The 12,344-nt window shown below is 34.9% G+C and overlaps 2 protein-coding genes across 2 annotated transcripts; both read left to right on the top strand.

Moving 5' to 3' along the window:
* Nucleotides 1-1,004: 1,004 nt before the first annotated feature.
* LOC119667501 lies at nt 1,005-4,657 on the top strand. The gene is made up of 2 exons (XM_038076796.1): nt 1,005-1,323; nt 1,518-4,657. The coding sequence occupies exons 1-2, from the start codon at nt 1,005-1,007 to the stop codon at nt 4,655-4,657; spliced, it is 3,459 nt and encodes a 1,152-aa protein (XP_037932724.1).
* A 198-nt stretch (nt 4,658-4,855) lies between these two features.
* LOC119667500 lies at nt 4,856-6,226 on the top strand. Its single transcript, XM_038076795.1, has one exon. It carries the CDS (start codon nt 4,856-4,858, stop codon nt 6,224-6,226), a length of 1,371 nt encoding a protein of 456 aa, XP_037932723.1.
* The last annotated feature ends 6,118 nt before the right edge of the window (nt 6,227-12,344 follow it).

Genomic DNA, 12,344 nt, shown 5'->3' with positions numbered 1-12,344 from the left:
CCTATAATTGTATTATATTTTTTTTTGAATTCAATAAAGATTTATTATTTGTGTGAAACTTGAACGAGTCGGTTCTGCTTCTTTTGTGTGTCCTCGTTTTTCGTTTATTTCGCAGTGGCTTCAAAAACGCTTGAAGCTCCATCATTTGGTGACCCCGACGTGATAGTTATTTTGACAAATATATTTCTTAGACATTTCGGTTGCAGTACATTGCTGCGTCGGCAGCACTGCATTAACCAATCTTTAGTGAAAATATTTTTTAAATATTGTTCAAATTTTTTAATAAAATATTTTGTGGAATTACCGTTGAACATTTCGTGCGGTACATTGCTGCGTCGGCAGCATTGCTTTACAGTTTTCAAATATATCGTTAGACATTTCGGTTGTAGTACATTGCTGCGTCGGCAGCACTGCATTAACCAATCTTTAGTGAAAATATTTTTTAAATATTGTTCAAATTTTTTAATAAAATATTTTGTGGAACTACCGTTGAACATTTCGTGCGGTACATTGCTGCGTCGGCAGCATTGCTTTTACAGTTTTCAAATATATTGTTAGACATTTCGGTTGCAGTACATTGCTGCGTCGGCAGCACTGCATTAACCAATCTTTAGTGAAAATATTTTTTAAATATTGTTCAAATTTCTTAATAAAATATTTTGTGGAACTACCGTTGAACATTTCGTGCGGTACATTGCTGCGTCGGCAGCATTGCTTTACAGTTTTCAAATATATCGTTAGACATTTCGGTTGTAGTACATTGCTGCGTCGGCAGCACTGCATTAACCAATCTTTAGTGAAAATATTTTTTAAATATTGTTCAAATTTTTTAATAAAATATTTTGTGGAACTACCGTTGAACATTTCGTGCGGTACATTGCTGCGTCGGCAGCATTGCTTTACAGTTTTCAAATATATTGTTAGACATTTCGGTTGCAGTACATTGCTGCGTCGGCAGCACTGCATTAATCAATTTCTTTATTGCTGTTTGATTAATTTTAACAATGGAAAGTGAGAAAAATAATGCACCCACTTTTTTGAAATTAAAATGCTCTCATCTTTTGAGGCAATTAAATGATTTAGAAATAAAGCTATCTTCCGATTTTTTAAATAATTGTCACGAAGTGCAACTACAACTTCTTGTTGACTCTCTGCAGCAACTCAACACTAAGTTTGATGAAGCTCAATCGAGTCTTGAACAGGAAGACTTTACTGAGCTGGAAAGTGATGTGCGAGGTAATTTTGAACAAACTTGCTTTAACATAAAATCTGCAGTAATGATAGAGTTGTCTAGTCGACAGACAAATATTAGAAATTCCACAAGTAAGTTTCTGACGAAATACCTTCTATTAACGTAAAGTACTCGCGCTCAAGGCTGCCTGAGCTTCAACTTCCCACTTTTAGTGGTAATATTATTGATTGGCCGCATTTTATTTCAATGTTTGGAACTATTGTGGATGATAGCACTGAACTTAGCAATCTTGAAAAGCTTCAACATTTGCGATCTTGTTTAAAAGGCTCAGCGCTGGATGCTATAAAGTCACTCGAAATTAGTGACACTAACTATGCTAAGTCACTTCATATACTTTCTAAAAGATTTGACAACAAGAGATTGATTTTTCAGGCACACATAAAGGAGATATTTGGTTTGCGACGTGTCGAACCAAATGCTGTTAGTGACCTTCGATGTCTTAGTGATAAAATCAATTCACATCTACATGCATTGACCACGCTGGGCAGCAAGGAGCAAATTGCTGATTGTCTGATAATACACCTCGTTTCGCAAAGACTAGATATTGCATCTCAAGCAAAATGGGAAGAGAAAGCTTCAATTGATACAATACCCACTTGGGATCAAATGGCAGATTTCATTGACAACAGATGTAAAACTTTGGAGCATATCAATTACGGCACAAAAATTAATGCACATATCAAGAACAAACAAGTCAATCATTCTTCAATGGTAAAAAGGGTGTTCATAACAACAAGCTCAAATGGCTGTACATTTTGTGACAACGAGACTCACTCTATTTACACATGTTCTAAATTTGCCAATTTATCTCCAAAGGTTCGTTTAGTTGAATCTAGAAAACAAGGCCTTTGTTTAAACTGTTTGAAGAAGGGACACTATTTAAAACAATGCAAGTCGTCGCGTTGTCGTGTTTGCTCAGGAACTCACCACACTCTTTTGCATTTGAGTAATTCCAATAACAGTAATAGTTTTCCCTTATTTTCAGATACAGTGCCGAGTGATAATCAAATAAATAACACGAAAATAAATGTGCAGTCTTCCTTGATTTCCACAAACGCTTCACAACAAAGCCAAAATTATCCTTTAAATGAATGCGTACTTCTGCCAACTGCTGTCATATTAGTAAAAAATCATGCTGGTGTTTTTGTACCATGTCGTGCTCTTTTGGATTCAGCATCACAACTGCATTTTATCACAAGAGCATTCGCCAACACACTTAAGCTTAAAACTACGAAATCAGTCACATTAGTATCCGGTATCGCGGATGGAGACTTTGTCGCTGATAGCACTGCTGAGCTATTAATACAATCCCGTTTTGGCGATTATTCCGCTAACATCACTGCAGTGATTGCTCCCAAAATAACCAATCAGCATCCGAGCACAAGCGTCAACATAGCTGATTGGAGTATTCCAAACAATCTTCCACTTGCCGATCCAAACTTTTATAACTCTCAAAGAATTAATGTTCTGATTGGTGCAACTCTCTTCTTTGATCTCCTGTGTATAGGACAAATCCGTTTAGCTCCTCGATTACCAGTGTTACAAAAAACCCTTCTTGGTTGGGTAGTTTCAGGAGGATGTCCATATTCTACAACATCATCATCTTCATTAGTCACATTTAAAGGTGAATTAAATTCGAATGATCAGTATCACCCTTTGGATCAACAAGTGAAAAAATTCTGGGAATTAGAAAGTTGTTTCGATCCTATAATCAAAATTACAAAAGAGCATTTAGATTGTCAAGACCATTTTCAAGCACATTTTTCTCGTTTAGTAACTGGTGAATACTCAGTTCGGTTACCAATCAAATTAGATGTTCAATCGCTTGGTGACTCATATCAACAAGCTGTACGCCGTTTTCAAAACCTGGAGCGTAAACTACAACGAAATGCTGATCTAAAGTCGCAATATAGTGCATTTATAAAGGAGTATTTGCATCTTAATCACATGTCACTATTGACTGATGAAGAATTAAGTCATCCCAAGTATTTTTTGCCACATCATTGCGTTATCAAGGAATCCAGTTCTTCTACAAAGCTTCGTGTTGTATTTGATGGTTCAGCAGTTACATCAACTGGGTACTCTTTAAATGACATATTAATGGCCGGTCCTACAATTCAACCAAATCTTATTGATTTACTTATTCGCTTTCGTTCTTTTCCTATTGCAGTAACTGCAGACATTTGCAAAATGTACCGTTGTGTTCGCATCACACCTCCAGATACTTTTTTACAATGTATTCTTTGGAGAGATGACCTGCAGGAACCACTGAAGGTATATAAACTTGATACTGTCACTTACGGCACAAAGCCTGCGGCTTTCCTGGCTGTTCGAGCTATGCAACAATTAGCGGTTGATGAATCATCAAATTTTCCTATTGGTTCCAAAATTACTCTTCGAGATTTTTATGTTGATGACTTAATTTCCGGTGGTAATTGCATTAATGATGTTCAAGACATTGTGAGACAAACTTCTGCATTGCTCAATAAAGGCAATTTTAAACTTAGAAAATGGTGTTCGAATCAATTAGCTGCTCTTGATGACATTCCTGAAGCCGACAGAGAGCCATTGCTCAATTTCGATGATGGCAGTGAGTTTACAAAAACCCTTGGTCTAATCTGGAATCCAACCGAAGATAAATTCTTATTCACCTTTGTTCCTTGTCAGGATTCAAAGCGTGTTACAAAGCGTTCTGTGCTTTCTGTTATTGCACGATTTTATGACCCGCTTGGTCTTGTTGGTCCATTGATATCAAAGGCAAAAATATTTTTACAGTGTTTGTGGAAGCATACACTAGATTGGGACGAGAGCCTTCCAAATCAACTGCACACCGCATGGACTGACCTCTACAATCGTCTACATATAACTCAAAAATTGGAATTTCCACGTTATGTCTCTTTACTTAATGCAGCACTCGAACTACATGCCTTTTGTGACGCTAGTATGAATGAATATGGTGTTTGCATCTATGTAATCTCACGGTTCGGAAGTTCTACGTCTGCTAATTTACTTTGTTCAAAGTCTCGAGTAGCACCTTTAAAAACACTGACAGTGCCAAAATTGGAATTATGTGCCGCAGCCTTATTAGCTCAACTAATTCATCAAATCTCAATGCTAAATATATTTAATGCTGAATTTCATTGTTGGTCTGACTCATCTATAGTATTATCTTGGATCAGATCTGAGCCGTCTACTTTCAACGTATTCGTGGCCAACCGAGTGAGCAAAATTCAGCATATGACTAAAGGCATGATATGGCATCATGTTCCCACCGATTTAAATCCTGCCGACATTTTGTCAAGAGGAGCGACTCCAGACGAACTCTTAACTTCATCACTTTGGAAATGTGGACCACCGTTTTTGCTTGACAATCGAAATACTTGGCCTGCAACTTTTTCCCTCTAGCATGACTTGCCTGAAAGGCGTAAGACTATTCTTGTTTCAACCGTAAAAATAACTGATATTTCAGTTAATTGTAAATTCATCAACACCTTTTATAAATTGCAACGTGTATTTGGGTATATTCACAAATTCATCACCAAAGACCGATCTGCTATCTTAACAACTAACAACATACTGCAAGGTACTGTCATATTAATTCGAATGGTTCAGAAGGTGAATTTATGTAATGATTATCACAACTTGGAATGCAAAAAACCTATCAGCTGCTCAAGTAAGTTACTTTCTTTATCACCTTTTTTAGAAGATCATGGACTGATTCGCGTTGGTGGTCGATTAAAAAACTCCAACCTAGACTTTAATGCACAGCATCCAATTATATTGCCCAAGCATCATCCGCTCACTGCTTCCATCATTAATCATTTTCATCGCAAAATGCTGCATGCAGGCCCACAGTCTTTGCTTGCTTCAATGCGTCTTCAGTACTGGCCGATAGGAGGTAGAAAGCTAGTATCAAAAGTCATCAACCAATGTATTATATATTTTCGAGCCAAACCAACAACTGCAAAGCATATCATGGGACAATTACCTAAGGATCGTGTTCATCCTACTCGTGCTTTCGTCATTACTGGCACGGACTTTTGTGGTCCTTTCTATTACAAGGCCGAAACTCGCAATAAGTCTCCAATCAAATGCTATGTTTGCTTATTCATTTGCTTTGCAACCAAAGCTGTCCACTTAGAATTAGTCAAAAATTTAACAACGTCAGCATTTCTAGCAGCACTACAACGTTTCGTTTCAACTCGTGGTAAAACTAAAATTATTTGGTCAGATAATGCTACAAATTTTTGCGGTGCCAAAAATCAACTGGCCGAACTTAGAAGACTTTTCTTCTCTCAAAAACATCGTGAGCAGCTACAACAGCAATGTCTTAGTGACAGCATTGAATGGAAGTTCATATCTCCTGGTTCGCCACATTTTGGTGGCCGGTGGGAAGCTGCCATAAAAACAGCGAAATGGCACTTCTGCCGAGCAATTGGAATAACAATTTTAGATTTTGATGAACTACGCACACTGGTTTGTCAAATTGCTGCCATCATTAACTATCGTCCGCTCTTCCCACTTTCAGAGTGTCCCGAAGATCTTGATGTTCTCACACCTGCCCACTTTCTAATTGGTGCTCCATTAACATCTATCATTGAGCCTGACCTAACAATCTTGAATTTCAATCGACTTGATCATTGGCAGCGTATCTCACACATACAACAAGTTTTTTGGAAACGTTGGAGCACTGAGTATCTTACATTGTTACAAGAACGAACAAAATGGCGAAGCTCTACTCCTAATATGTCTCTCGGTGCAATAGTGCTTTTAAAGGATGATAATCTTCCACCACTGCGCTGGTTATTAGGTAGAGTTATTGAAATTATACCTGGTCCTGATGGTGTTGTACGTGTTGTGGTAGTGCGTACCAAAAATGGGGTTTTCAGACGTGCCGTGACAAAGCTTTGCATCTTGCCTGTAAATGATCTCTCTTGGAACGCGACCGTTCCAATGGGGGGAGAATGTTCATGAAATGATTGCTATTATTTTATATAAAATATTTAATTTTTTAATACTTTATTTTTGGTTGCACTTGGCAACCCTATAATTGTATTATATTTTTTTTGAATTCAATAAAGAATTATTATTTGTGTGAAACTTGAACGAGTCGGTTCTGCTTTTTTTGTGTGTCCTCGTTTTTTCGTTTATTTCGCAGTGGCTTCAAAAACGCTTGAAGCCCCAACAGTAATTTTTATATATATCAATTAAAAAGTGCCAAAGGATTAACAGTGGTTGTAAGAGGAATAGAACCAGAAACTGCAGAAATTAAAGAAGCACTTGCAGAAAAGGATTTAAAACAAAATCTGTATACAACATTAAAAACCGCGATAAAGTTTCGACACCGCTATATAGAATAGAGCTTGAACCAGAAGGAAAGGAAATCAAATCGAACGAGGCTTACCAAATTTATTCCCTACAATTCCTACTCCACAGAAAAATATCAGTAGAAGAATCGCATAAGCGTAAAAACCCGGTGCAGTGTACTAATTGTCAGGAATATGGACATTCGAAGTCCTATTACACACTCCGCAGTGTTTGTGTTGCATGTGGCGACTTTCACCGCATTAAGGATTGCACATCAAATAAGAAGGACCCAACAAAAAAAAAATGCGGAAATTGTGGAGGTAACCACACCGCTAATTATAAAGGATGTGTAGTATACACTACCGAAAAACAAAGAAAGTTTCCAGCATTGCGTCCCCGCTCTCAGTCCCAGCAATCTCACTACAACCTATACAAACGTGATCTCAGCCAAATGCTCCATGCGACTCCAGCAATAATTGTACACGAATGTCATATGCAAACGCTGTTATAGGATTTACTGGCCCAAGCAACGTCCAAAATGAAAGCTCTACTAAACCATCTCCAAATATCAAAAACATAATCCAACTGTTTATGGAAAATATGACACAATTTATGAACACCATGCAAAATATGATGCAGGGAATAATTCAAAATCAAAATATCCTACTTTCAATCCTATCCAAACCATGAGTGCAATCAAAATTTGCTTCTGGAATGCTAACGCCTTAAGCCAACATAAAAACAAACTTGTATTGTTTTTACAATCACATCAAATTGACGTCATGCTTATCTCAGAAACCCATTTTAATGAGAAAAGCTACTTTAAGATATCTGGTTACATACTCTACGACTCGAAACACCCCAGTGGAAAAAATAAAAAATAACATTAAACACTTTTGGCACTCTGGCCTGATATATAAGTTAAACACTATCCTGCCACAGCAATATTGTAAACTACTGGAATCGTATATTGGCGAAAGGTACTATCGAGTTAAACTACTTGACGCGTATTCGCAATTATATCCTATAAATCGCGGGGTCCCTTAGGGGAGTATACTAGGCCCATTTCTGTACCTGCTGTACACATATGATTTGCCAGTGAACCCATGATGTATTGTTGGAACTTTTGCAGATGACACGGTATTAATGGCTACAGGTCCAAACAACAAAGTGTCTACCACTAAGCTTCAAATTGCTCTTCAAGAAATTGAACAATGGACAAATAAATGGAAGCTGATAGTAAACAGTTCAAAATCTAATCATGTAGACTTTACTAACAAAAGAGAAAATCAAATTTCATTATTTCTAAATAGCGTAAAAATTCCAGTTGCAAATTCTGCGAAATATCTGGGTATGAGTCTAAATGCCAAACTGAGATAGAAGGTACACGTCAAGAAAAAATTAAATGAGCTAAAAATAGGATACAAAAAGTTAACTTAGCTTATTGGAAGGAGATCTAAATTATCTCAGCAAAACAAGCTTATGATCTATAAACAAGTCTTCAAGCCGGTCTGGCTCTATGGTGTCCAAATCTGGGGTTGTGCGAAAAAACATATAATAGATATGATGCAAAGATTTCAAAACAAAGCAATCAGGGATGCAGTTAACGCTCCATGGTACGTGCGAAATTCTGATCTACATCGTGACCTTGAAATACCTACTGTCAAGCAAGAAATTCAGAAGGCTGCTAAAAAACATTATGACAGGCTGAGACAACACTTAAACAGCACCATTCCAGCGCTACTTTGTGATGTCACTCACAGACGCTTATGCCGCTTCAAACCTAATGACCTTTTGAGGCGTTTCAACCAGCAAGAAGATGACTAGTTCGTATCTATATGCTCACCCTAGATAGACTTAGGTAAACTTACTTGTAATAAAAAAAACCTCTTGTTAGTCAATATGACTAGTTGTTGTAAATTTAAACTCTTCATTTTGTTTAAATATAGGAGGAGTGGACTCTTTCAACTAACGCACCAATTTCTTTATAAGATTTCCCATCTAAGAATAGTTTTATAAATATTTTTCGCTTCCCAACAGAAATTTCTTCGCCTTGTTGTAATTCTCTGAAATGTGATGCAAAAACGCAGCTTAACAACGCAATACTAATTGCTTAGACAATATAAGCAAAATCCACGAAAAACAATATAACATAACGATAATCGTAAAATCTTGCAGTTCAGGCAAATACATTATTGAAGACAATAAATTATAGTTATGTTTAAAAAAAAAATTGGTTAAAAATATTAAAAAATGGTCGAACAATTTGAGTTAAAAGATTGATTTTAAAATTTTTTTTGGGGTGTATGCAGATATGTGCGAGAGACTGTATATATAAGCATTGAAGGTTGTATGAAGCAAGTGAGGGTTGTAAAGCAGCCTTTGATGGTTACCGAATGAATAAACTGTGTTAAAAAATTAACCAATAATTTTTTTGCGAAATACTTAATAATAATAATGTAAATGATGACCTAGGTCTATGGTAAAGACGGTACGAACATTTAAACATTAAAAATCTAATAGAATTGAAATACAGATCAGAAATCTATAAACTGCCTACTATTCCTTAACTGCAAACGTAATATGAATGCATTTTAAACGTTACAATGTTAATCAAAAGATATTTTAGATGTGATCCACAGTAAAGTATGTCGGTCAATAAATTTGGTAAATTCATTGAAAGTCCAGATGTTTTGTCACTTTTGTACATGCAAATTTGCAATATACATATTTTAGTTTACTTTACAACAAAATCAAAAATTTTAAGTATTTTCAAGTTATTTTAAATCATGTATGAATTTTACACAACCAAAAAATTTAAAATATTACGCAGTAATAATGGCACTGAAAACGAAAATAAACAATTTGATGTTGGTCTTAATGAAAATGGTATTCTTCGGTATTGCAGATAATCAAAACATCGTTATTAAAAATGGAAGGTATCATGTTTTAACGCAGATATCGACGATAATTTCTAAGGTAAAGTAATTAACCAAGCAACATACGTAAAATATCGTTCACCAACAAAATCACTAAAAATCTTAGCGATTCGGGGAAAAAGGGTCTTTTCTGATTTATGATTTTAATAAATCCGAGAACCAGAAATTTCGACGAAAGAATAAAGAAATGATAATGGTTGGCTATGTAGAAAAATAGAAGTCATACAAACTATATGACAAAACAAATACAAAGGGAATGATAAGTCGTGATGTATATTTCTTTGGAAATATTAATATTCTGAAAATATTAATATTGATCTACTTAATACTGATCCCTTATTAAACTCAAGTGATTCTATTCAATATTTTTCAAATAGTAACGATAGAATTCCAGCAGAAAGTGTTGAAAACATTGAAAAAATTTGTTCTAAAAATAAAAAACGGGTCAGCTAAGAACAGGTTTGATGATACATTTGCTGTATCACTGCTCTGGTACAACAACTGATAATAAATTAAAACTAATGGTGTGTTGAAAAAAATGCAAATTTCAGTTACATCTATATCAGTATATAGGTGGAAATACTTTCCAACGAACTAAAATACAATTAATCTGCTTACTGGCGACGCACTATGAAAGAATAATATGATGTAGTGGCTATTAAAAATATGCATCGAAGCCATGATATTAGTTACAGGGCAATTTTAATTGTTTAAACTATTTTTTAAAAATTCATTTAATTATCTTCAAAACTCAATAAATTTTAAGTTTGAAAAAATGTCTACAATGCCAATTATCTAAACCCCATGGGTTCGTATCTCCCATCTAAATTTTTTCCCGAGACAAGGGTCTTCTTATTTTATGATAGCTCCATAAAAAAATTTCAGCCAAATCGGAAATAATGTTCTCAAAAAACTATTCGATTTGTAAAAGAATTACCCACATACTGTTCGTTCGTGGCTGTAAAAAAGTTCTTGCACCGCCATTGTTCAAATTGCTGTTGCTATTATTTTTTTGTTTTGCTTTACAATAACCTTACTGTACTGAGTTTCCTTAGCACAAGTCTCAACTTCGTTACATCATCAAGTTTGTTAACATCTACCAAGAATAGATCTTCATACTGCGCGTACCTCGTTTTCAATGCGATATTATTTTCGGGATCATAAACAAATTCGATGATACTCAAAGCTAAAATCAATATTTTTCGCTTTAGTTTTTTTGCCTTTGGAAGTGATTTGGTGTGGATCTTAATTTGTAAATACTTTTGAAAAAATAAGTGAACTCATTGGGGATTAATTTTTGCTGGCTACATGTACATTTAATTTAAAACAAGAATTCGCCTCTTTGTCGCCACAAGTTTTTCTGTGTTATCACAATAAATTTATTAAGAATAAGTTTAAGTTGTCATTACAAGAAATGTACCAGTCAGTACAACTACGTTACTCACCTTATTTAATTGCCCCTCTTCTGTCATCTATCATTCATATTATTAGAGTAACCAACAGACACATATAGGAAACACGGTGCTATGCATCGAAAAAATTTAATGTTTGTTAAAAAAAAGCAACTACAAAGTAATGTAAAGGAAAGTGAAGCAGCAATGTTAAAAATGCGGAAATGTGCGAATCAATATTTGGAATTGATTGGGCCTGTAGATGATTTTGAATTGATTTTACCAAATTTTGCCACACTATTGCTTCTATTGAGTACCATGCTTGGAGTAAAGCTTCCTTTAGCTGTATATTGCATTACATTTTTTTTTTTTTGAAACATTCTTCTAGCTAATTCCTCCCAAAGATACTCAATTACATTGAGGTCTGAGCTCTATGCAGGTTTTTTTTTGAGTTTGGAGCAGTTATGGATCAACCAAAGCTTTGATACGCCTGACGTATACTTGTGATTAATGTCCTGATAGAAGACAAAATTTTCCGTGACACCAAATTTCTTTGCACTTTACGTTACATTCTGTTTCAGAACGTGGAGGTAAACCAAATTTGTCCATTTTACTATCAATAAAATGCAAATTGCCTACTCCTGCACTCAACAATTTCTTTAACAAATCTCTCACACTTATAAAAATCGTAAATATTTTTGAATAACACAGCACCTGGATTTGTACTTTCTGATCTCTCTTGCCGGTGTCAAAAATCCTTTTTATACGACATTTTGTTGCGTAATAAACAATATCCCGATAATCGTTCCTGCCATCAAAAATATTTGTGGGCACTTCAACACCGTTTATATGCTCAGTTACTCCTGTTTTTTTTATACATTCCGAATTTCTATTACTAAAAAGTGGTATCATTATTTCTTTACCATTTTATTTCAAATTTTTTTTTTTGTCTTTTTGACTTTGGCTGCGTTGCCTTCCCCTAGCTCCTTATTTGCTTTAAGCTTTCCCTGCATTTTGCATTTTAAGATCAAAATAAAAACGTATAAATGCTTTTATGAAGACCTACACCTCGATTAACGGTCTTAACTCGTTCCAAAGAAATTGGCCGTAAAACGAAATGCCATTAAACGAAACAAGTGATTCCATACACATTTATGGAAAATAATTGAACTGACTCCAAAAGAAGAAAAACTATTTATAACGACTTCAAAAAAAAAGAAAATAATTTACATTTTATCACTAAATCTAATATATATTTGTTTACTAATATATACACATATATTTACGATCTTCATGATTGCTTAAGAAATAAATGTAATGGTAGCTACTTGAGTTTTTTTGTTTAGAAGCTTTTCATATGATTACATAGCTACATTGACTTTTTTGGGAACCTTCGAGCTTTTAAATGCGGTTTTTTGTTTTTTTGACATTTTAAATTTTTATTTCGAATGTTAT

This window comes from Teleopsis dalmanni, chromosome 1, assembly GCF_002237135.1.
Source record: "Teleopsis dalmanni isolate 2A chromosome 1, ASM223713v2, whole genome shotgun sequence".
Classification (NCBI taxonomy): Eukaryota; Metazoa; Arthropoda; class Insecta; order Diptera; family Diopsidae; genus Teleopsis; species Teleopsis dalmanni.
The sequence above is the reverse complement of the archived record's forward strand: the minus strand, read 5'-3'. Positions and strand labels throughout refer to the sequence as shown.

Coding starts and splice junctions, on each gene's coding strand:
- LOC119667501 (XM_038076796.1), top strand. CDS start 1,005: ATGGAAAGTGAGAAAAATAATGCACCCACTTTTTTGAAATTAAAATGC. Junction 1,324..1,517: donor AAATATTAGAAATTCCACAA/GTAAGTTTCTGA, acceptor CTTGTTTAAAAG/GCTCAGCGCTGGATGCTATA.
- LOC119667500 (XM_038076795.1), top strand. CDS start 4,856: ATGGTTCAGAAGGTGAATTTATGTAATGATTATCACAACTTGGAATGC.